General features: G+C 42.1%; 1 protein-coding gene across 12 annotated transcripts in view; it reads right to left on the minus strand.

The window, feature by feature from the left end:
* Positions 1-24,779, minus strand: part of EHBP1 (EH domain binding protein 1) — a 337,395-nt gene that overhangs the window by 279,696 nt on the left and 32,920 nt on the right. For all 12 annotated transcript variants that reach the window (XM_032763268.2, XM_032763265.2, XM_032763264.2 and 9 more), the window contains exon 3: positions 5,962-6,019. In XM_032763268.2, the coding sequence (XP_032619159.1) occupies positions 5,962-6,019 (58 nt within the window). The remainder of the gene's footprint in view (positions 1-5,961; positions 6,020-24,779) is intronic.

Consider the following 24,779-nt stretch of genomic DNA (forward strand, 5'->3'; position numbering starts at 1 on the left):
TTTATAGCGCTAAGCTCTTACTCTAGGTACAGTACTATGCAGGCATTATGGCACTTTAAAAAAATACGTGTAAAGCACACTGTCATAAAACAGATAGCTAAAGGGTTAATGTCTACTTCACCATGGACAAGGGTTAACAAAACAACACCTGACCAGAAGGACCAATCAGGAAACAAGAATCTCTCAAAAAATCCAAGGAGGGAAGCCTAGTTGTAAGTTGGGATTTTGCTTTGTGCTCTCTAGGTCGAAGAGAGACCACGACATTACACACGGCTCTATAAGTTCTGTTCAAAATAGTAAGTAAAAACAAGCGATTAGGCTTTTTAATGTTTAACTACTATTTGCAATTGTTGGATCCTGCTGGTTAACTTTGATTTAGTTGCTGGGAAAATTTGATTGTGTTGGTACTGGGAAAAGTTTCTTTCTGTGTCTATAAGAATAGACCCTGTAAGATTACATCTTGAAGTTACAGAGATAATTCTTACTTTTTCCTTTTCCTTATTAAAAGATTATCTTTTTAGAGAACCTGATTGATTTTTTCTGTCCCCTGTTTTAAAAATCCCACGGGATTGCGGATAGCTCACACAGGACTGGTGGGAGACGGGAGGGGAGAGATAGAACTCTCTCTGTTTCCTTGTATCGTGTTGCCTCTTGTGAGGGAAGGACATGCTTCTCTGTATTGTGATTAAAAGAGTTTGGATCAGTAAGTCATCTCAGGAATAGCCAGGGAAGGGAAAGTACTGGGAGGGGGAAAGAAGAGGGAATGGTTTATCTCTCCTTGTTTAAGAACCCAGGGATGGGCTCTTGGGTCCCAGGGAAGGTTGAGAATCAGAGTGCCCACAAAAACACTACAATTTTGGTGTGGTGGCAGTGCTATCGAGATCTAAAAGCTGGTAATTTAAGCTTAGAGGAATTCATGCAGGTACCCAAATTTTGGAAACGCTAAGGTTCAGATTTGGGAATTATACTGTATGACAGGTGGCAGCGCGTAGGGATAAGAATCTAAACCAGTAAGATGGAATGTTCTCTTTCGCTAGCAGCTTAGAACAAGGGAAGGGTTTATTTTTTAAACTCAGCCAGAGAATTTTTTTCCCTTGCTCTTTTCTAGCTGTGCATAGAGAGGCTATTAAGGATTAACGATGGTCGTATTGTTAAACAAAGCCAACCTTAAGTGGTCAGAGCACTACCCCACACAGAACTTCATTTAGTAAACAAAGAGTAGTTTTCTCTGCTTTTTTAAATACTATTGGAGAGGCTCGTAAGTAAAAAGACCTGTTGCCTAACAACCCCCAAGAGACAACAGAGAAAACCAGCATTTCAGGCAGTAAACACCAGATGGCGCCTCAGCACAAGAAACGCAGAACCATGAAGTTCCAAGGAAAGCCTACAGACAGGAAGCGAGCACACAGCAACACCATAGACAAAAGAAAAGACATAGACGACACGGATAGAACTAATTTATGCAAGAACTATGCCAAGGAAGAGCAGCCACAAAGAAGAACAAGAAGAAGAAGAGGCAGCCCACAGAAACAAGAAGAAGAGTGGCCCACAGAAAAACAAGAACTAGAAATAAAACAAAGAGAGAGGCGAGAGAAAAGAGAAAGAAAAAAATCGAAGAGGAAACCTACAAAAGAGAGCAAGCAGCCAAAGAGAAGCCTTCAAAGAGAGCAAGCAGCCATAGAGCTGCACACAGGAGGACTGGAACTCCAGAGGGAGAGCCACAGGCAGGCCCGGAATTAAAACCAGGCTAAGCAATGGAACAATCAGCCAACCTAACAACCCTCCGTCAATAAGGTTCCACAGCCAAGAAATTCCCACCTAACAAGCAGGTGAGATCTGACACGAGAAGCCTTCTAGAAAATTTGAAAGAGCCTGCTGGGATAACACAAGCATACTATGAAGCACCAGTATATTGGTAGAATTGAGCCACTGCTACAGTGGACCTTTAGCAGAGGTGGCGCTGAAATGACCCTAAGGAAGAAAATGAACATTATACCAACTTTTTCAAAACCAAATGTCAGATAAGAATGGGGATACACCTGAACATGCCCCGTCGCGGTTCTGAAACCAAAAATAGGGAAAACTAGATGTGTCATTCCCAGCCGACACGACCTACCACATGCAAAGAATTATAAAGCCTGGAATATCAGGAACAAAGGTTAACATAGAGACGAGCTGCAATCTCCTGATACAAATGGAGCAGTTCTTAGATGGTAATCCGTGAGGAAATAGAAGAGGTACTTCCTAGATGGGAACCCAAACGGATAATACGAGGTGCGGGAGATTGAAGCCAAGGATGGAAGTCGGCAGAAGAAAAAGCTAACTGTCAAGGGGAACGAATACGCCCAGAGGGCACAACAACAAATAACCCACAACTGAGGAGGCACCCAAAGACCCACCTACAACCCAAAGGAAACAAGCCACAGACGCCCTAGATATCCTTCCACACATCACCAGTCTCCATAAACCACCTCGAACCACAGTGACCCAGTCACTGAGATGCTTTAAGTGTAATGAACTGGGACATAATAAAAGCCACCTGCCCCAACAGAACCCCAACCGAGTGCACAGCATTAACACACACCCTCACACCAAAGATCTCCAGCAACCAGATGCCATCTCAATACCCTTGGAGCGAAGGAAAAAATTTGAGAGTGGGCCGGAAAGAAGTTACCGCGGAGAGACACAGGGCAACAAGTCGTCAGCTAATCACCAATACCTTCGTGACCCCCAAAACCACAACCCAAAAAGGCCCAACGTGACCATTTAACACCCTCATGTCACAAGCTGTAGACTTGCCTACCGCCTGAACTACCTGTCCAGTACAAAGGCTGGTCAGGAATGTGGACTGTTTGCAGTCTATGACAATATTCCAATCATTCCTAGTAACCACAGATGCATCTGAGCGTGGCGTAGGAGCAGTTCTCATGCAGAAAGGACCGGATCACAACTTCCATCCTGTCATGTTTCTCAGCAAAAAACTGTCTGAGAGGAAAAGTTACTGGTCAGTCAGTGAAAAGGAATGCTACACCATTGTGTACGACCTGGAAAAGCTACGCCCATACGTTTAGGGACGGCGGTTCCAGCTACAAACTGACCATGCTGCGCTAAAGTGGCTTCATACTGCCAAAGGGAACAACAAGAAACTCCTTCGCTGGAGTTTAGCTCTCCAAGATTTTGATTTTTGAAATTCAACACATTTCAGGAGTTTCTAACAAAGTAGCTTATGCGCTCTCTCGTGAAAGTTTCCCAGAATCCAGTGGTTAAAAATTGTTCTTAAAATGGAGAAAGTCTGTTAGTTACATACTTAGTAGTATATGTAAAGATACCTGTGTTGTATAAATCTGTTTATTCTAAAGTTCTAGGAAGAAATCACCGCCAATGAGGTTCCCCACTGTCTGCGATTTGGGGGGCGTGTCATAAACAGATTGTTAAGGGTTAATGTCTCTTTCACCTGGAAAGGGTTAACAAACACCTGACCCTTAATCATCCTCTGATTTGCTACAGGGGTATTCTTAGTTTTAAGAAGATCAACCACTATATTATCTGCTGACACTGATAGGTTTGTCTATAATGCTGGATAACCAAAACTCTGGACATAGCAAGCAGGTGTGTCTAAAAATTCTGTAGTTTAGGGAATGCAAGCTCAGCTGAAAACTGATGCTCCACAGCCAATGATAGACCAATTTTGTCTCCTTAATTAAATTAAAATCCTCAGTAACTAAGGCCCCAATCCTGCAATGTCGTATGCATGAGCAGACCCCTGCATCTGGCCCTATTGAATTTCAGATATGCCATCTGTTTGAACACTAAACAAGACTTTGAACATAATCTCTAACCCAGCAAACTAATCAAACGTGCCTAAATACTCTCCATCTAACAAGACATTTTTTGTTTAAAAACATGTCTGAGTTTTATTTTAGTGTCCTACAGTATCTTTTGTCACACTTCCATGCAGAAACTAAAGCAACATTTAGAATGCGCACAGGGGGTATTATTTTTTGGTACTGTGGTAATATCCAAAGTCCCAATCAGGATCCTGGCTTCATTGTACTAAGCACTGTACAAACAGAAGGAAATCTGGAACAGTTTACAGCCTAGTTTAAGATAAGACATAAGAAGTATGCGTGACAAACAGCAGAAAGCATGGAGGTGCTAAGAGGAGGGTAACAGTAGAAAGAACACCATTCCATAGGCTGGTGAGCTGTAAAACATCATGAGTTCAAAACATTTTTTGATTGTATATATAATTCAAATACACATCAATCCACAATTAAATTGCTACAAGTCCTTCCCCATCTCAGGTGTCTAATCGTGCTTCTCTGTACTCCTCTATATCTGTATAGAGCTGCCATTAATGTTATTCAGAGTTACACCCATGCACAAAGAGGAGATGAGACCTCTCTGTTTAACTGAAATAATTATCCAACGTCTAATGATTAATTTTAGAAATTCCCTATTATGGACAGGACCTTGTCCCATAAGAAGGCCCTGAGTAAAAGGAAAATAGGCAATGTTGAAGAAAAAGGAATCAGCAAGCAGAGGTTAGGGCACTTGTGCAAGCAGCAGCTACTATTGGCAACAGAAAAAAGTATTGGGTACAGCACAGTGTTTCTCCCATGCCATGTAGAGATTTGGGTGACTTAATCAGCGAAGCTCACAGATCCGTTGGCCACTGTACTTACATCTCCCTGGATCATTCATATTTTCTTGTTCTCTCTGTATTAATTTTTGGCGACCCGGGGCAGTGTGTCACACCATGGCACACAAGGGGGTATAGAGTTCTCATTGTGATTACATCTTCACTTATGGCAATGCATAGAATACAGACAATACACATGTAGCTACATGCCCCAGAGAAAGGCAGGCTGTGTCCACACTTATCACTGAGGTGTGTAGCTACACACATAGCAAGGGAAAGCTCCACCTGCAAGTGAGGAGGCAGAAAGACACTAAAATTAGCACTATAGACATGGAAGGCACTGATGGCCACGTGTAGGATATATGCCCTGGGAGTTTAGGCATGTATGACACTTGACTAACCTAAACCATGCCTCACCATCTACACTACTACCCTATGCTATTTGGGCATGGGTTGTCTGTATTCTACATGCTACCGGAAGTGTAGAACTAACCCTCTCTACTACCTGTGCCCTCTTGTAGTGCAAACAAGGTGGTGGTTCTACTTTTGGGTTTTGCTACCCCTGCATCTATATTTGTTTGTTAGTGTTTTTTGGAACTGGGAAAACAGGATTTACCCCAGGATTAGAAAACATTATTTACTACATAAAAATATACACAAAGAAATAGCAGGAAATGTTTAGAAATGCCTGTGACAATTTCAGTGTCAATGTAATTTCCCAACAGAGGCCCAGTCTGCAGATAAAATATCCAACTGAAAGAATCTGCTTTGAAACTTTCTGATTTCCAGGGCTGCATAGCAGCAAAAACAGTCTCTTACTCCTACTTTAGATCCTCCCTATTGCAAAGCTTCCTTATTAATGTTTTTATTACGTTTAAGACTTTTGTTTTTGTTACTTTTAAGAGTGATTCTTCTGATTTTTCTTTCAGACATGCATCTGACGAAGTGGGTATTCACCCATGAAACCTTATGCTCCAATACATCTGTTAGTCTATAGGGTGCCACAGGACTCTTTCTTGTTTTTTTTACAGATCCAGACTAACATGGCTACCCCCCGATACTTTTTTTTCTGATTAGATCTAGAAATTAATAACTGATAATTGTTAATTATTATTAAGCTGCATACTGTGTACTTGCTGCTACATACATACCTAAAATGACACTGGAGTCTTTCTATAAATGTGTCTCAACGGTAAGAAAGGAAGCATTTTAGGGACAAATTCAGTAAGAATAATATAAACATCCATTTTTGTCTTAATAAATCAAACAGCCAACTGCACTTTTTACTGAAGTTGGGTATTACTAAGCAGTCAACTAACCTTAGAAGATTTCCTTCGGCTTCTTCTTGTCCAAACCACCACTAGTTTATCTGGTTGCCTGTTGAAGAACATACAAAATACAATTTAATTTACAGTAACCCCATTAAATAAATGGTTGACCATAAAAATTACATCCTTAGTGAACAAACTATATTTACATAGAGCATTATTTTAAAAGCCCTCTCAAGTTTAGTCATTCAACAGGAAAAATAATTCTGTGCTTACAGCAATCAGTACTGCAATATCAACCCGCATATTCCGCTCTCCCCGAATGCATACAGCTCCCAAAGGCAAAGCAGAGTAGAGTAGAGAACTGCTCTGTAGATCAGCAAACAGGATCCTGTCCACAGTTCGCTTTTGAAAGTCTAGCTTCATTAAGTACAAGCCTTTGAAGCCAATCAGCACACAAAAAAAACACAAGCACAAAATCCAGTTGGATTCCTAATCAGGCGGTATTGAAAGAAGGTGTGTGCAGAGGGGGAACAACTGCAACCATGGCTTTTTTATTTATTTATATATTTATATTTTTATACTTACATATATTTAAACCAAAAGCTTGAAAGAGCTTTTCCAAAAAAGTACCTTCCTAGGCAATTACCTTAGAAATATCAAGAGCATCAAGTATTGTATTCCCTGATTTCGCTTGAGGTCTTCATGAGGGATCAGATACTGTATAAAGAACAGGATCTTTCTCTGCTCTTAATTGAAGGGACAAACTGTTGAATCTTTAATAAAGAGATCTCTCCTGACATCGTTTGTCAGACATTTGCAGTTGTTAGCATCTATTAAGTTCAACAACAAAAATTTAAGAGCGAAAGGGAAAGTGATTTTTATTCACAATTTCTCAGTTTTACTTCCTTGCTAATTGTTACAACCCTACTAGCTCTTGAGTTGTCCAAAAAGCCTTCCAGGGAAATCTGGGTAGACAAACACTAGAAATTTCTAAAAGAAACAACTTCCCTCCCCTCGTTATTTTTAAAGGTCAGATCTTCTTTATAAATACAAAAAAGGGGGGTGGGGATTATCTCTAAAAGAGGAACGTTTCCCCGTAGGATGCAATCAAAACACTCAGTAAATGAGGTTAAAATAAGGACAATACTGCACACTGAACACAATTGGTGTTATTGAATGACATGCTCAGACCATTTTCTTGTTGAATTTATAACGCTTAATAATTTTCTAATTCTTTTTTAAGTGAAAAACCAGCCATTTTTGTAGTAAAAAGAGGTCCCAATGAATTAGTTACAACATGTATGTACCTCCTCCTCAAACTGTTAGTAATTTCTGCAAGCTACAATAAGAACATAAGAACAGCCATACTGGGTCGGACCAATGGTCCATTTAACCAGAATCCTGTCTTCCAACAGCGGCCAATGCTAGATGCTTAAGAACGAAATAAACAATTATCCAGTGATAAATCCCTTGTCGTCCATTTCGTGCTTCCAGCGGTTAGAGGCTTGGGATACCAAAATATAGGACTGCATCCTTGATCAGCTTGGATGATGGCCATTGATGGACCTATCTGCCATGTATTTATTTAATTCTTTTTTGAACCCACTTATACTTTTGACCTTCACAACATCCCATGGCAACGAGTTCCAGAAGTTGACTATGTGTTGTTTGAAGTAGTACTTCCCTTTTGTTGGTTTTAAACCTGCTGCCTATTAATTTTATTGGATGATCACTGACTGTGTTATGTGAAGGGGTAAATAACACTTCCTTATTCACTTTCTCCACACCATTCATGATTTTATAGACCTCTATTATATTCCCTCTTAGTCATCTCTTTTCCAAACTGAAAACTCCCAGTCTTATTAATCTATCTTCATCTCCGATATCCCTAATCATTTTGTTGGCCTCCTCTGTACCTTTTCCATTTTTAATATATATCTTTTTTGAGATGGGGCAACTAGAACTGTACACAATATTCAAGGTACGGGTGAACCGTGGATTTATATTGTGACATTGTGATATTTATCTATCCTTTCCCAATGGTTCACCCACCATTGCGTTTGCTTTGATTGCCGCTGCACATTGCGCGAATGTTTCCAAAGAACTATCCACAATGACTCCAAGATCTCTTTGTTGAGTGGCAACAGCTAATTTAGACCCCCACTTCTGCTTATTTTGCTTAAGAGCCTTTGGTGAGGGACCTTGTCAAAGGCTTTCTCAAAGTCCAAATACACTATATTCACTGGATCACCTTTATCCATGTTAGTTGGCCATCTCAAAGAATTCTAATAGATTGGTAAAGCATGTTACCCCTTTACAAAAGCTGTGTTGACTCTTCCCCAACAAATCATGTGCATCTATGTGTCCAAGAGAACAATAAAGAGCAGAATTTTCAACTAATTTGCCTGGAACTGACGTTAAGCTTACTGGCCTGAAATTGCCAAGATCGCCTCTGGAATCTTTTTAAAAAATTGGTGTCACATTAGTTATCCTCCCGTCATCTGGTTCAGAAGCTGATTTAAGTGATAGGTTACATACCACACTTAGTAGTTCTGCAGTTTCCTATTACAGTTCCTTCAGAATGCTTGGGTGATTATCTTCTGGTTCTGGTAACTAATTACCATTTAATTTACCCATTTGTTCCAAAACCTCCTCTACTGACTGTCAATCTGGGACAGTTCCTCAGATTTGTCACCTACAAAGAACAGCTCAGGTGTGGGAATATCCCTCACATCCTCTGCAGTGAATCATAGAATATTAGGGTTGGAAGGGACCTCAAGAGGTCATCTAGTCCAACACCCTGCTCAAAGCAGGACCAATCCCCAGATTTTTACCCCGGTTCCCCAAATGGCCTCCTCAAGGATTGAACTCACAACCCTGGATTTAGCAGGCCAATGCTCAAACCACTGAGCTATCCCTTCCCCCACCCAGAATTCATCAGGATACCCACAAAGCTCTCCAGACCCCCTGGATTATTTTTTTTTTTTTTAAATTGGCCCTTTCCAAATGTGAAGACTGATGCAAAGAATTCATTTAGCTTCTCCACCCAGAATTTACATTTAAATCCCACTAAGGCAAAACTACCACTAAAAACACAGCTAAAACCTGTTTCCCCCACTTTTGTAGCCAGATCAGAATCTGGCCCTCATTCTCTATCTCCATTGAACCCAGTTGCCTTACAGCAGCAGTGGGCAACCTGCAGGCTGCATGCAGTCCATCATGGTAATCTGCTGGCAGGCCGTGAGACAGTTTCTTTAAATTGGCACGGCTCCCACAGCTCCTAGTGGCTGCGGTTCACCATTCCTGGCCAACGGGAGCTGCAGGAAGCATCGTCCAGCATGTCCCTGCAGCCTGCACTGCTTCCTGCAGCTCCCATTGGCCAGGAACAGTGAACTGTGGCCACTGGGAGCTGCAGGCGGCCATGCCTGCGGACGGTCAATGTAAATAAACTGTCTTGCAGCCCGCCAGTGGATTACCCTAATGGGCCACCGGTTGCCCACCACTGCCTTACAGACCCTGTGAGCTTTCAACTTGGTGTAAAGTGATCAACGAAATAAACTACTCGAGATGCTTTTTTCAACTTCTAAATTTCTGCCTCTTTGAGGGATACAAATAATTGGCTGGCATGCTCTTCAGCTTTCTCTAAAATCTTATTTGGTGGCAGGGATAGCCTGTTCAATGTTGAAAACCTCTTGCTCACTTGCTATTAAGCACATTATGCTCTCATTCGCCTGCATAACTCCCATTAATGCTAATGGAAACTGAGTGTGCACCACTAGAAGCAAAAATATACCCCTAAGAGATTTCTTTGATGCAATCCAGGAATCCAATCCCATGTCTAAAATAAATCCTCTTATTTCACTTTGTACTTTTAAGTTGACTGAGCCTCATTTCAAAGAATAACTTGTGAGACAAATCCAATTTAACCTCAATAGGCCCAGTCCTGAGCTAGTCTCTGGGGACCAAGCAGTGCCAAAGGCAGCAGAAATGCTTTTTCTGCAGTGCTTGAGGTCAACACAGAGAAGACCCCACACAGAGGGGCTCCGCATGCCCATGCACCACACAAAATGTGAACTCCACAGTGGGGAAAAAGCAAGAGAATGCTAACAGGGACTGCACAGATCCACATTGTTATCCCTTTCCACCAAAAAAGAAACAGCAGCTAAGCAGTAGGCCACTTCCACTAATCCCTCTCAGCCTAATCTAAGCATTAGTTGGCAGCAGGCTGGTAGCACAGGTGCTCCAGATAGGGATAGCCCATTATGTTGTGTTAATTCACATCTCCCTGCAAACAGTCCTTTCACTTTGCTTTGCTCCTTGCATCAGGTTTGTATTCATAGCCCCAAAAGTTCTCAATATGGGGCGGAGGTTCGGGGGGGGGGGAGGGGGGGGGGGGGGGGGAGGGGGGGGGAGGGGGGAGGGGCGGGGGGGGGGGGGGGGAGAAACAGGTCTAAAAACTAAGGATATTAAAAAAAAGAGAAAGAAGAAACACCTTATCCAGGCAATACTGCCACTTAAATATTTTCACCATTTAGTATCAGAGTAGACTCTCCTCTCTGAAAATAATTTGTTTTCTTTTGTACTGATATTCAAATAAGGTTTGCCTAGTGGCATAGGGGAGATTCTTAAAGGCACAATTGGGAGTTTCGTGCCCATTTCCCATTCAAAGTCTCCCCTTGTGTTTACGGTGACCAGATTTCCAAAGGAAAAACCAGGACACCTGTCATGACCGCACACAGAAGTTGGGGCCAGAGAGGCATCCACCAGTGAGTTGGCAATTAGGTAAGGGAGAGAGGGAAAGCGTGCCTACTTCTCTTTCTCCTCTTCAGCCAAGCAACACCTCCACCGCTCCTTCCTCACTACACAGTGGATTTGATGCGGGGGAGGTAGGAGGGAGGTGGAAAGGACAGGAAAGAAGGCTGGCGGCTTGAAAAATCATGTGTAGGGGATGCTGTCTGGGAGGCCTCAGAATTCACAAAATCCTGGGCAAAACACTCCTTTTGTAAACCTGACAGAAATACTGCAACCAGTCAGGAAAACCTCAACATTCCTGTTTTTCAGAGACATGGTCACTATTCTCACTGCAGCAGGAACTTCTCTAGTGGCATGATGTTTATAGTCACATGGAGTTATGAAGGTGAGTCTGTAAAGTAAAAGGACAAGAGTTTGTGTGGGAGAGGGGAAGGGGAAAGAGAAGAAAAGTATCAGGCTCTTGACAGAGATGCAGATGACCTCTCCACTTCCAAGAACAATATCAAATCTTACTGGGTGTTTTAAGAGTTTGTCTACACTTTAAAGTTATATCAAATTATGTTTTTCTGTGTTAACTAATCAGGAACAACTGCTCTCAGTACACACAGGGAACCTATACTGTTTAATTATGCTGACTTAAGATACTTAAATTTTGATTCATTGTACTCACATAGCGATGCATTTTCTCCACAGCATCCTGGGCAGGCATCCCATGATGCAATGTTCATCCACTACGCTATATGCATTCTGGGATTTTTCTCACTGCACATTGTGGGATACCAAGTAGAAGCCACTGGAATTCTTGGAGTTGGGAGACAAATGAAAAAATTCCATGATTCCTCCCCTTTCATCACAACATACATCTGGCTATTGTGACCCAGCACCATTTTCAAACTGAAGGCAGGCAGCATGGAGGAAACACTGCTGAGCACTGCAATGCTGAGTCATTAATAGACAAGGCTCCTGCATGTCTATGGGCAGTCATGCAGCCAGATAGCTTTGGATGACTTGAGAGAGAGCCATGGGGATGCCATAGCAATACAGGCACAAGAGGAGAACGACATCGAACAGTTAGTTCTGCATGAACTTTTCCTGAAGCAGTTTCACTGGGTAAGCCACCGCTTCTGGACTCAGCCAGCTAGCACAGACTGATGGGACAGTATAGCACTGCTGACCTGGGATGACCAGCTGTGGCAGCAGAACTTCAGGATGACAAAGCCACTGCCCTACAGATCTGGGTAGAGCTCACCCCAAGCTGCAGTGGTGGAACACCTACATGAGAACTCCCTTCAACGTGGAGAAGCTATTGCTAACTGAAAACTCCCATCTGTTACAGTCAGTAGCTAACCAGTTTGGTGTTTGCAGATCAACTGTCAGGAAGATAGTAGCACACCCCTGCATGACAATCAGGAAAGTGCTGTTCCCAGGGTCATAAACCCTGTCAATGCACAGGACGTTACTGATGGATTTTCACAATTGCAGTCCCCAAATTGTATTGGGGCCATTGATGGGACTCATGTGCCTATTCTTTGCCCTCCCGCCCCCCCAGGACTCAGAATCCATCAACGAAAAGGGGTATTTTTCTCCATGGCACCATGAGGCCTGGCTGACCACTCTGGATGAGTCACCATTATTAACCTGGGGTGGTCAGAACAGGTTCATGATGCCAGGATCTTTAAACACACTGGTCTGTTTTCTGCCATGAAAAATGGAACTTTTGCTCCCACTGTGGATATTAATGGTGTGGTAGTTCCTCCTGTCATTCTGGGACACCAGCTTACCTTTTGCTTCCCTATTTTATGAAGTCTTTTACTGGATACTTGGCTAGGCAAAAGGACTTGTTTAACTATCCTCTGAGTAACTAGAAGGACAATAGAATTTGCATTTGGAAGACTGAAGGGTAGGTGGAGCTGCCTCATGACAAGGCTGGAGGTTAGTGAGCAATGTCTACCTCATATGATAGCTGCTTAGGGTGGTATACAGAACCTCTGTGGCAGCAAAGGAGAGTGTGTTTCACCCATGGGTGTCAGGAGAAGATGGACAGATTTAACACACTATGAATACCTAGAGGGGCAGCCTCTCCTAAATGCTGCAGTTGGTTAGAGACACAGGATCAGTGGTGCTTCAGCCTCAAACTAGGCACTCAGAATAATGCTGGAAAACCATATATGCTTTTACATTGGGATTTCATTATGCTTTTACGACATTTTTCAACTGATTTCTTGACATGTTTAATGCTTGGTGTAAGGATGTCTTTATGCTTTGAGTAACAATTTTATGAACATTTTAATAAATAATAAACCAAGTAGTAAATAAGAAAAAATTTACTGAATGTAAGACAGTGCAAAGTTAAAAGAAGTGCAAAATTACAAACCAGTAAAGTGCAGAGTGAACACATTTGCACTGATAAGATCACGAATTTGTGTACGTCGGGGAAGAGAATGTCAAAAATGTCCTCTGGGTCTTTGGGTATGGAATGGCAATAGAAGGGTCTGTTGCTTGCAGTTGTGGGAATTAAAGGTGGTTTCTCCTAGTATCCACTGTTCTTCTTGTCTTGTGGTTTGCATTGGTGAGGGAAGGCCCTGTTCCTTGGAATTGCTCCCAGTACACAGCACTCTCAAAAGGTTTCAGGACACTGATAAGTTGCGGTACTGTCCGTGAACACAGTGTCACTGTCTCCAGAAGGCCTGTCTGCTTCTGCATCATCTACAGAAGTCCTTTGTTTTGTCAGTGTGCTCCCTTTACAGCCTCTCAGACTGTTCCCTGTCCTCCTCTCTCTCCTTTGCTTCATGCAGAAAGAAATCTTCCCTTCATTTTTCTGTCTTCTTATCCCTCTCCTGTGATGTGGCCATGAGGCCACCAACCATGTCCTCCCTTGTTTTCTCTCTTTCCCTCGAGATTTACCAAGTGTTCTGTCACTGACAACAGTTGTGTCCATGGAGGCTGAAGAATTTCAGGCGTTATGGGGGAGGGGAGAACAACAGGACGACGACAGAGAAACAGCATCAGTAGTTATTGTCCCAATTCTAGTCTTCATGACAATAAAGATAAAATTTTGCTTTTTCTGCAATTTAGGAATTTAGGCTCTTCTGAGTGCGGTGAGCCTGTAAATGGTAAGACACTTTCCAACGGTCTTCCCTCTTCATACAGGGGCCCTGTACATGGACTGGTACAGTTGGTGGGGTTGGAGAGGCAGAAGGGGGCAATTACATGTGTACCTCTTCAGGCTGTCCTTACACTGTAAATATTACCCTGAGGTGTGTTCCCAAAAGACAGAGAGATGGCGAGAGGCCCCTAACTCACATCAGTCCAACATGAAAGCACCCTGATACTAGCCGGGAACAGAGTTGTTTAAATCCCCCTGTAAAACTATATTGTAATATAGCACATAATACTTATTGGAAGAAGTCCCCTCCCCAGTACTGGGCCTCCATCTGGGATTTGGGGGTCTCTGACACTGTCCTGCCTCATCATTTTGCAGGTTGAAGAGATCCTAGCAGTCCACAGCAATCTCTTTCTGCTTGAAGTCCTGGGTCAGCATCTCCAGAGGTGTCCTTGGTGAGATCCACAACATGCTGTTGTTCAGTGGTAGCCTCTTTTGAAAAAAATATGGTCCAGATCCTTATAGCGGGCACAGACCATGCGAGCTTTCCAAGAGGGCCTGTTTTTGTCCCCAATATTTTTACAACCCTGCCAGAGCTCCCTTCCTTTGTTGCACCATTGGATTGGATCCAGGAGTGAGCACACTGATTAATTTGTTTCTGTGTGCTCTCAGGTATCTTAGCATTCCAGTGACTGTTGTTCAGGTGAGATGGACTGTCTCCTCTCTCTCCACTTCCCAGAGGGCAAGGAAGTTCATGACCTCAGCACTAGACTACCATAGAAGCACAGGGATTCTCTGCTATATGTGGGATGCGACTCCTGGTGTGTGAACTTGCCTAAAGCTGGAATCACCAAGTGCCATATCTGGTTGCATGCCAGCATAAAACAGGGAGGAGACAACCAATCGAGATGACACGGGAGCAAGAAAGGGCACACAGATAAATAGATACTCTTACTCACGTGGACAGCAAAGCAATATGTGATAGTAGTGAGAGGACTTGCAGAGTCAGAACTGTTGATTTGAAATGGGGATGTGTCCACACCTACCTTGTTGTAGCAAAACTCATCCCAGATGCCAGTAAATTCAATTCCAAAGTGGATTATTTAACTCAGGACAAGGCATCGAATGATTCAAACCAAACACTATGTATGGATACAAGGCAATTTATCCTAAAAAAAACACAAGTTAACCCAGCTTTTAAATGTAGACAAACCTCAAGTTTCAAATTAGCAAATCCTATGAAGTTTGTTCAGATTCTGAATGGTCAGGGGCTGGCAACAGCACACAGGCAGCTTATCTTCCATGATACTGATTTGAATGTGGCCAGGTTGGTAATTACCTTTATATTTGATTTTTTTTTAAACTACTTCATTGTTTGGTGGCCTACATGTAAACAAAACAAAAAAAGCTAGTGGCGTCAGTCCAATTCCTACATGGATTGGTGTCTATTAAGGCTGTCAATTAACTGCAGTGAAGACCTGCGATTTAACTGAAAACAAAATTAACATGGTCATTTTTTTAAAATGGCATTAATCGCACACCTCTGGGCGGCGGCTGCAGAGTGACCTGACAAGTGTCTGGTAAGGCATAGTGACCCAATCCACCACCAGAGGGTGGGAAGAAGAGAGGAAGTGGCTCCTATCCCAGCTCTGACCCCACCATGCCCCATTGCCCCCAGCCAGCCCCTCATTCCAGGTATTGACACCTCCCCCTGTGTGCCGTGCTCCATTGCCCTTAGCTGGCCCCTCATTCCAGGGACTGAACTCTGCCTCCACACCATGCCTCATTGCCCCCAGCCAGCCCTCACTCGGGGGACGGCCACCTCCATCCCCCACACTGTGCCCATTGCCCCTGACCGGCCCCTCGCTCTGGGGACCGACCCCCTCCCCCGCAACAAAGATCACGGGTAGTAGTTTTACTAGTTTTCATAGCTTATTGTGGTTATGCTAAAAATTTTACATATACAGAAGTCAGGAAGTTCAAAGTAAGGGTTTTCATAGCAGCTGTGATGCCCTTTATGATTATGTAATATTATCACCATATCAAATGGTCAAAGAAAAAGCAAATACAGTAAAACAATTCAAGAATACAGACTGAGTAAAAAGTAAAAGCATGGATGACAGTGGCACCTAATCAAGCTATTTGTCTAGTCTAGGTTTGCTCAGAGCATGCCCATGCGATGACTCCAGTAGAATTATATTGCAGTTATAGTTCATAATTCAATTCTTCTGTTCTTAATATGCCATGCCTCCAGGGACTTTTTCTTTTGTAAGAGAGAACTGCCCTTGCAAGGGAATGGACTAAATGACCAAACAGGGGGTCCTTTATATTTTATGTTGTTCTGACTGAAAGTGTATTTGATACCATATCTTTGCTGGATTAACAGATTTTAAAGTAGAAGGATAATTTACCAGTTTTCTCCTTATAATGCTTGAGTCACACTTAATTGCTTTAGAGACCCAAGACATTTCTGATGAGATACTGAGATTAATTGTGAACTATCTTCCAAACTAGAGATTTTTCTCATCCCTGAGAAGACATGATAACACATTTGAAACACAGTTTTCCTATATGCATCTCATAATCATGGCAGTATATGAATTAAATTCAAAACAGGAAATATATAATTTTATATTAAATATTTTAAAAGATGAATTGTGATATGCTATACATTAGCAAAGAAATCTGCAATTTATACACTACATTTATTACCATATATCAAATATTGGCTTCTCAATTTATAGAACTTCAAGGGCCCGCTCATCTGAAGGGATCCCACCTACCTCAGTAAAAAGTTTAACAGGAGTTAAAAGGAGTTTAATCACACTGTTTAACAGTGCAATTAAAACTGTGATGAATCTCAACTAATTTTTTTAATCTCGCAATTAATCGTGATTTTTTTTTTAAATTGCTTGATAGCCCCAATGTTTATATCTCAAAAAAAATCACCAAAACTGGCCCCATTTGTTACTCTTGTATACAGTCTCAGCAGAGGCTCCAAGGAACTAATGTGGAAACTGGACTACACATTCGGTACATAGAGGGTTGAACAACATTGGAGGGGCAGAATGTGAAACGTTTGCTCTGCTACTCTGTTGCCCGAGCTGTACCAGTTTTGTAACTAGTGAGTGGACTTTGTTTCCAAGGCTTTTAATTCTTAAAGGGGAACCACATCCCGACCTACTGAGACAGAAAACTGGAGGGTCACCACAACTGGAGTTAGATAGGAAATGTAAAGAAAAGGAGATGGGGAGGGGGAGGGTAGAGGAGCTCCTAGAGGAACCATTTCCTTGCAAAAAACCCTCCTTAATTTACTGTGAGTTTGGTTAAAAAATAAGTGGAACTTCCATGCTATGGGCCACGACACCCCCCCACCCCCGTTTTAAAACTAGCTCTCCACACAGGAACAATTTCACATACACAGCCTATAGTGCCACCTCTCCTACAACCTGTACACGTGCTTTTCTCCATCAATACATCTCTGATGAGCCTAAAAGAGAAGCCCAATTAATATTTAATCAACAAATACAGATTCAGTGTTAACATCGAGGTTTGAGTCCTAGGAAACAATAACTGATGATTCCATTTGCTTTTCATAGAGAAATATTTTCTAATGTAGATGCCATCTCCCCCTCAAACCATAAAACTAGTTGTCCATTAACCAATGCTAAAAAGACCTTCCAAAGCATCAGCTACAAGATTACAGAACCATTGCTCTGTGTAAACTGAGAGAAATGATTCAACTATCTGGATAAAATATATTGCAATGCAAGCTGAACAAAAATTTAAAAATACTATCAATTATAAAAATATTAAATTTCCCATGCTTCATGTTGTGCTGCTCAGTCACCTAAAAGCCATTTGTTATGAAAAGAACAAAATAAATAGCTATTTAACAATAGAGTCAATATGTTCCAATCAAACTACAGCACTTAAACAACCTAATACAGGAAGAAGGCTTGGTGGGGACAGCTTTCCTTAGTTTACAGGAGACAAATCATCAACCTCGAGAACTCTGGTACAAATTCAGCTTAGATCAGAAGCTACTAAACATAATTACCATCTTATGACCAATAGGTGGCCTACATGAAAAATGTTGGGGTGGTCTCAGTCCACTTCCTTGCAGACACGTGTCAGCATCATACACAAAAACCTACCGTAATTGGCACTGATTAATACCGAGACAGTCAGACCAAACTGGGAGAACATGGGGACTCAGCTCTATAGCTGAGGTAGGTCACAGACAATGTGCAGCAGTTAGTTCTGTTCAAATAAGAGAAGATGCTGGTCACGCAGATTTGAAGAACTGCTGCCCCAGTTCTATGCCTTTGCCCTTGCTTCCCCGCATTCCTTCACACTCAGTGGTCTGAGTTAAGCTACAGCTTTGCTTGTCGTTAGGGATGAGGAAGCACTGAATTTTACTTGCACTGCCATGACCCCATGCCAAATATTTGCTCAGATCTCTGGGTTTTAAAATCGTGAACCTTAGTGAAAGGCTAAAGCTGGAGCATACCTAAATCTAACAAAATTAATTGGATGTTCTTTGCTCTTGTTTCAGTCCACCCAGAGCCACAGAACCTCACAGATAAAGGCAGATCACTAGAGTTGGAGTGGGGAGCAGAAGCCGCAGGAGACCGGGAATGAGCAGACCTCAGGCATAAACGTGTGAAAGCCAGGGGACCAGACTCTTAAGTGGAGAGGGAGCCAGCTAGGCCCCATGTATTATATCTTGTAAAGCCCAGGACAAACCATTTGTAAGTGTCCACTGCTCATGCAGTTTCCATTAAGAAGCTGTAGGCTCTGCAGCGGATTTGTGCTTTCACACTCTGTACCCCAAACTTTTTAGTTTTGCAAATCAAAAGTGAAAGATATTTGGCACTAAAGCTTTTCTGAAAAAGGATTTTACAATTTCTAAGTCTGTGGCCAAGAACAAAGCTTTCACAGTGCCCTAAACTTTCTCTTTTAAAAACACAGATTAATATTACTTTTATAACTCTAACCCAGCCCTGCTTTTCCTGTTGAATGAAAGACATGACTACAGCTTTTTCCTTCTCTCCTTAATGCAACTGATTTTATATTATATATATTACAGCCACCCAAGAGCCCTCCACATCCAACATTGTTTAATAAAGTAGCAAAAGTACTCTACATCCTGGACAAACTATGTCGTCTGATCATCATATTTTAGGTAGCAATTTTCATTGATTGAAATCTGGGTTGTGCAGGATGCAAGGCCTGCTATAGATTGGTTTGATCATTCCAGGAAATATTTGGCATGACGCTTTACGTACAGAACTCTTTAAATATCAGCTGTGAAAGATCTTCACAAAAGGTTTTATTCCCACTGTTAGTGCTAGTGTTGTAAACCTTTCTCAGCAAGTTAATTGTGAAACATACATGATTTTCCAACAAGCTTATAGTCTGATAACCGCTGACAAGAGTTTAACATTTGGAACCTATACTAGAAAAACACATGCATATGCTTAACTTAAAATTCACAAACAGTCACAGTGAAATCAATGGGATTATTTGCATGCTTAAAGTTAAGCATGTGAGCAAGTATCTGTATGACTGAGTAAGATTTTTAAACAAAACAGAGAAAAATATAACTAATACTTGTTTATAATGAGGAGGCTCTTTATTTCATTATATATGTAACCCCTTTGGAGTTTAGAGAGCATGGCCCCTTTAAATCTTTTTCCCAGGGGGGAAGGAGAGAGTAAGAAAAAGGAGAGAAACTCCAGGGAGCAGCGGTGGAGCTCAAGGGAGGGAGAGAGGCAGCCGGCAGGCCCTGGAAGAGTGAAGCAGGGAGAACCTGCCAGAGGCCTGAGGAGGACAGGCCCGACTGGGGACAGCCCAGGACAGAAGCCCGGAGCAGCACTGTGCTGGAAGGAATCGCCTAAGGAGGACAGGCCGAAACTGGATCCAGTATCACGGCTGCCCAGAGCTGCATGAGGCTGAGTACTGGGACTTGTGACTCTGCACTGAGAACAAGGAGGGAGGTTGCTAGCTAGATAAGTGAGGAGGTGGTCGCTCTGGGTGGCTTTGCAGAGAGCGGCAGAAGAGGGCACCAGAGGGGTTTGCTGGGCAGAGTTCACTGGCACCGAAGACAACCAGGAGCACTCAAGACTCGCCACTAGACTGGAACTTTGCTCAGGCCTCCTGAATTGTGTGTGCAGACACATTGCTCAGTGTCTGCCTTTCCAGACTGTGCTACCACTGGGCCCGTGGGGTTTTGGTTTGAATGCAGCCCTGTTTTACTGCTCCCTCTATATTTGTTGTTTTTCTCCTCTCATCCCTCTGTAAATAAATATTTCCCTTTGTTATATCCATTGTACTTTTCCTGTGGGTGTGTGTGTTCACTCTGGGGGGTCTGGAACAGGTGCCCCTGGGGTGGAAGGGATTTCTCCTGCTGCATTCCTGCGCGTCGTCTCTTGGCCAGAGCTGCCTGCAGAGCAGACTCCATCTTGGCCATGAGGGCGCTAAAGTTACATATACAACAAATCTTTAACAAGTTTTCTGTTCAGTAATGAAATCTTTTCTTTGTACCAAGAAGAAATAATTGATATTTATTTTGGTACTTAATGTCATGAAGGGTAGTGGTTCGGGGCTATGGGGAGGGCGAAGGGCGAGGGTTGGGTTTTCTGTGAAGGGGGTTTATTTTTTTTCTTACTGTGTTTGATTTGAGTTGTATTAATTATTACAGCCTGCTAGATTACTCTTGTGAAGCAAGGATAAAAGAGTATAATTAACAAGAGAAGCAGCAGTGTTAGCACAATAGCAAGCAGATGTACCTATTGAAGGATAAAAATAATTACTTGAGAAGTAAAGTCAAAGCACTTCCGTGATAAGCTTTTTTTTTTTTTTGGCCTTTTGTTTGCTTCTGTACTGTGCATACCAGTATGATGTGCCAGGTTTTCATTTAGAATCTCTCCCCGTACTACCTCCTTTCCCCACAAGTCCTGGAATTTTGTCAAGTGCTTTTAACGGTCTCTTTAAAAAATGTTCTAAATTCTGCAAGACCATTAGTTTAGGCTGAACATAATTTTTTCCTCATCTTAAAGATCATTTTTTAAGGGAGAAAAGCTCTCTCAGTTTAGTAAGGCTGAAGTCTTTTGCCCATCAAGGTGCTGTATCACTCACAGTGTGTATCGCCTTCACCCACAAGACACTATCACTGGCGTGTCTTACATTAGACTTTTTCCATCTGAATACCCCCTTGTCACTTTCACCAGTGAAGTTTCACTAGCAATAGCAACCCTGGGAACACTAAAGGTAGACTAGCCATTGGTATTTTAACATGGTCTAAACACACTGCTTAAAATGGTGCCATCTGCTGGTGGCTTTGCTAACATTAACATTCCGCTAGTAGAGCTACTCTGGTGGTAGAAAGGTCAGAAATTTCAAGGAGAAAATAAAGTCTAGTATAGACAAGATCTGTGTGGGATAACAAGCAAGTTAATGACACTTTGTCTATACGAGGCTTTATTTTTCCTTTAGAATTCCCTATTTGTGGAAGCTTCAGTACAGACAAGGTGCTGACATTTGCCAATATTTTTAATGACCATGTTGTCTTGACCTCATTATGGGCAGGGTTAGAGAACACTCTGGCTAAAACAACAACTGCCTACCAACACTAGTGCTTCCACAATCTCCACTATATACCAGGGGTAGCAACAGTGGAAATTTTAAGAAAAAAAAAGTCTAAAGTAGACAGACACAGATGGAAGTGTGGCTGGCACCCTTCCCTTCTCCACAACCAAATCATTGCTTAAGTAACACACTTGGCCTACAACACTTCAAACCCTAAGATTTCAGTTTGCCCTCAAACCTTGGGTCTCACAGTTTGGTTCCAAGGCTTTCAAACCTATATTTTTGTGGGCTGGCTGTTTTTTTATGTCACAAACCACTCTGTCAAAGTGGTCATGAAAAGTCACCAGCCAGATGCAACCTATGCTCACCTGCCCCTTGCTAGGATGATTCATAATGGAAAAAAATAATGATATTTTTCTCATCCACCAAAAACTTTGGCAGAGTCCAATTTTGTAGAGCTGCTGTAAACAGCATTTACATCTTAGCAAAAGGCATAGGTGACCATGGTCACTGGAAGGGCCACACTGAGAATGCTCAATCAGGGGAAACTGTAAAGAATAGAGCAGACGATCCCTCAAACTGGTGGTTTATTCTAATAACTAAATTTATCCAGCCAGTAAAAACAAACAAACAAACAAAAAAAAAACAGTTTCTGCAATACCTTACTGGTTAGTAAGAAGCTAAAATATATGGCTCCCCTTAAACAATCCAGCCTTTGGCTCCCACCCGGACAGCCAAGTCTAATATAGTGAGGATTACTTAAAATCTTATTCAACATATATGAAACTAATAACTAAACTAAGATGTATTAAAAAAATAAGAGTGTTACTGTGGTTAAAAGACTGTTATACATACAGATATGAATAAAGTTCTCAGGTCAGATTCATAGCAGAGATGATGAGCTCCTGATTTGTAAAAGTCCTTCCAGAATCAGTTTTATAGGTTATAGTCCAATAGGTAGTCCATGTGCAGAGTTTGTTCAAATTCTTCCACGAGAAATTGCAGGGATAATCCAGGACATACCTGGAGACCTCAGTCTTGTGGCTTGAACTTTCCCTAACAAAGTTTAAGCAGGAAGGATCAGGCCTGAGAATTTTTTTAAAATATACACCTCTACCTCGATATAACACTGTTCTCGGGAGCCAAAAAAAATCTTACTGTGTTATAGGTGAAACCGCATGATATCAAACTTGCTTTGATCCACCTGAGTGTTCAGCCCCGCCCCACCGGAGCACTGCTTTACCGTGTTATATCTGAATTCGTGTTACATTGGGTCGTGCTATATCAAGGTAGAGGTGTAGTTCCCAAGCAGGCTGAGAAGCCTCTGGTCATAGCAGGACCTCCTCCCAATGAAGAGCAGGTAATATACACTGTTACATTGAAGTAAATCTCTACTTCCTAGGCATACATTGATTAGCATAAGGGAATTAACCATTCAAACAGTTCATTGAAGTTTGTAGTAAACTACCTAAAAAAAAAAAGATAATGATATTATTACACCTCAAGTTCCATCCAAACGTTAATACCTCTTTTGATCTCTGAATCAACAGAACATAGAAATGAAACCTTACAGACAGGAACTAAAGTTTAGCATATACAAGATAATTAGATCACATTGTTAAACTTCTTATAAGACAGATACAATTAGTCTATCATTTGAGTCTCTAACAACACAGGCATAAATATTAAAGAATTTAGTCTACTTAATATGGCTTTGATAACCATCTACAAGAAATGGACCTGTTTACCATTTCAATACTTTTCTACTTTTTCTTAAAGGTTGATTTTGGGCCACTTAGTCTGCTGGTCATTTAACCCTTGCTGGTTCAGTGTTACAGCATATACATAGCAAGGTTAAAGAGAGAGAGTCAAATAAATTTTTTTAAAAAATAAACAAACAAAAATCACTCTTCTGTCTGAAATTGGTTTTTACTTCCTATCGTTGTAGGTAAGACCAACGTTTACTATAGCTGAAATATTCTCTCTCTTTCAGGGTCCCCCACCCCCTTTTACATTTGATATATCTTTGTGTCTCGCTCCTTTCTCCTGTATAGTTAAGGTCTGATTATGCTCCCATTGAAGTCAATAGCAATATTCTCACTGCTGGGAGGACAATGGCAGCAGGAGTAATTAATACCTTATTATTATTCATACCATTGTAACACCCAAAGGCCTTGGAGTTCTTTGAACAGGAAACTAAACAAAAACTTAATAGGAGACAGTGCCTCCCCCAAAATGCTTGTGTTCAAATTAGGACAAAATGCACACAGGTGTGCAGGGCAGCCAATAGAGAAGAACAAAAAGATCACAAGGTTGCATAGATCAGTTATGTGCAAATGGAGAAGCTAGCCACCAGCTCCGCCCCTTCCGCCTGCACCCCGAGCCTCGAGACCCACTGCCCCACCCCCACAGCTGGAGCCACGAGCCAGCCCTCCCTCCCCGCTCCAAGAGGAGTCCAGAGTGCTCCCCACCTACCCACTCAGCCAGAGGAGTCCCAGGCTTTTGATATACCCCATGCAGATTCCGGGGCAGCTGAGGACATGGTATTTGAGATGAACCCAGGAAGCTGAATAACATATACTGCCTTCGCAGCCTCCCTGGAACCTGCATGGAGCATAATAAAGCAAAAACTTTCCCCACAACCAGGGGTCCGGTGGCAGCGGCAGTGCCTGGCCTGTTATACCTGCTGCCCATATACGCTCTGCCTCCTTCCCTCCAACTGAAGCTTTTTTAACTTTTTTTTAAATGACTAGATTTCAAGCTGACTGCACCCTTTTAATTCACGCTGATCTCTTCATGATGGGAAGTGATAAAGATCTTTAAAACGTCTCAGAAATAAAACGTTCAGCATTTTGTAACTGTACAGAAACATGAAAAAGAAAAATATCGGTTTACATTGGCACATCTGAGTGTTTTGGTTTGGTGAAAAGGGACTTTTTGCCTCCCAGCCTAATGATCCCTCTTACCACCCCCACACACACTCAAAGATTATATCAAAGACACCATGGCAAGAATGGATGGGACTAGTCAGCCAGTGCAACTCTTCAGTTGATGTTCATGAGCAACACAATTGCAACCTTTCTAGGTTTAGACCACAAGGTGTGACATCTATGATCTTTTTCTATACTTACCTTTTTTTAAACCAAACTCATGGCCCCTTTGAATGGGAGGCATGGCACGTGCTGCTCTCAACCCCATCCAACCTGTAACACTGAGCAGTATCAGAAGAGCTGCTGAGATGGAAGGGAGATGCCACTCCAACAGCCATGACAGCTGTGGAGCCATGAGAGAAAGGAGACTAGAAAATTCTCTCCCATTCCTTCCAGTGCTATCAGCCTGAAGGAGAGTTCCCTCATGCTACAGTTCCCATCAGGGTGATACAAAGGGTGTGATTTGGTTGGACAAACAAGTATGGATT

This window comes from Chelonoidis abingdonii, chromosome 3 (assembly GCF_003597395.2).
Source record: "Chelonoidis abingdonii isolate Lonesome George chromosome 3, CheloAbing_2.0, whole genome shotgun sequence".
Lineage (NCBI taxonomy): Eukaryota > Metazoa > Chordata > Testudines > Testudinidae > Chelonoidis > Chelonoidis abingdonii.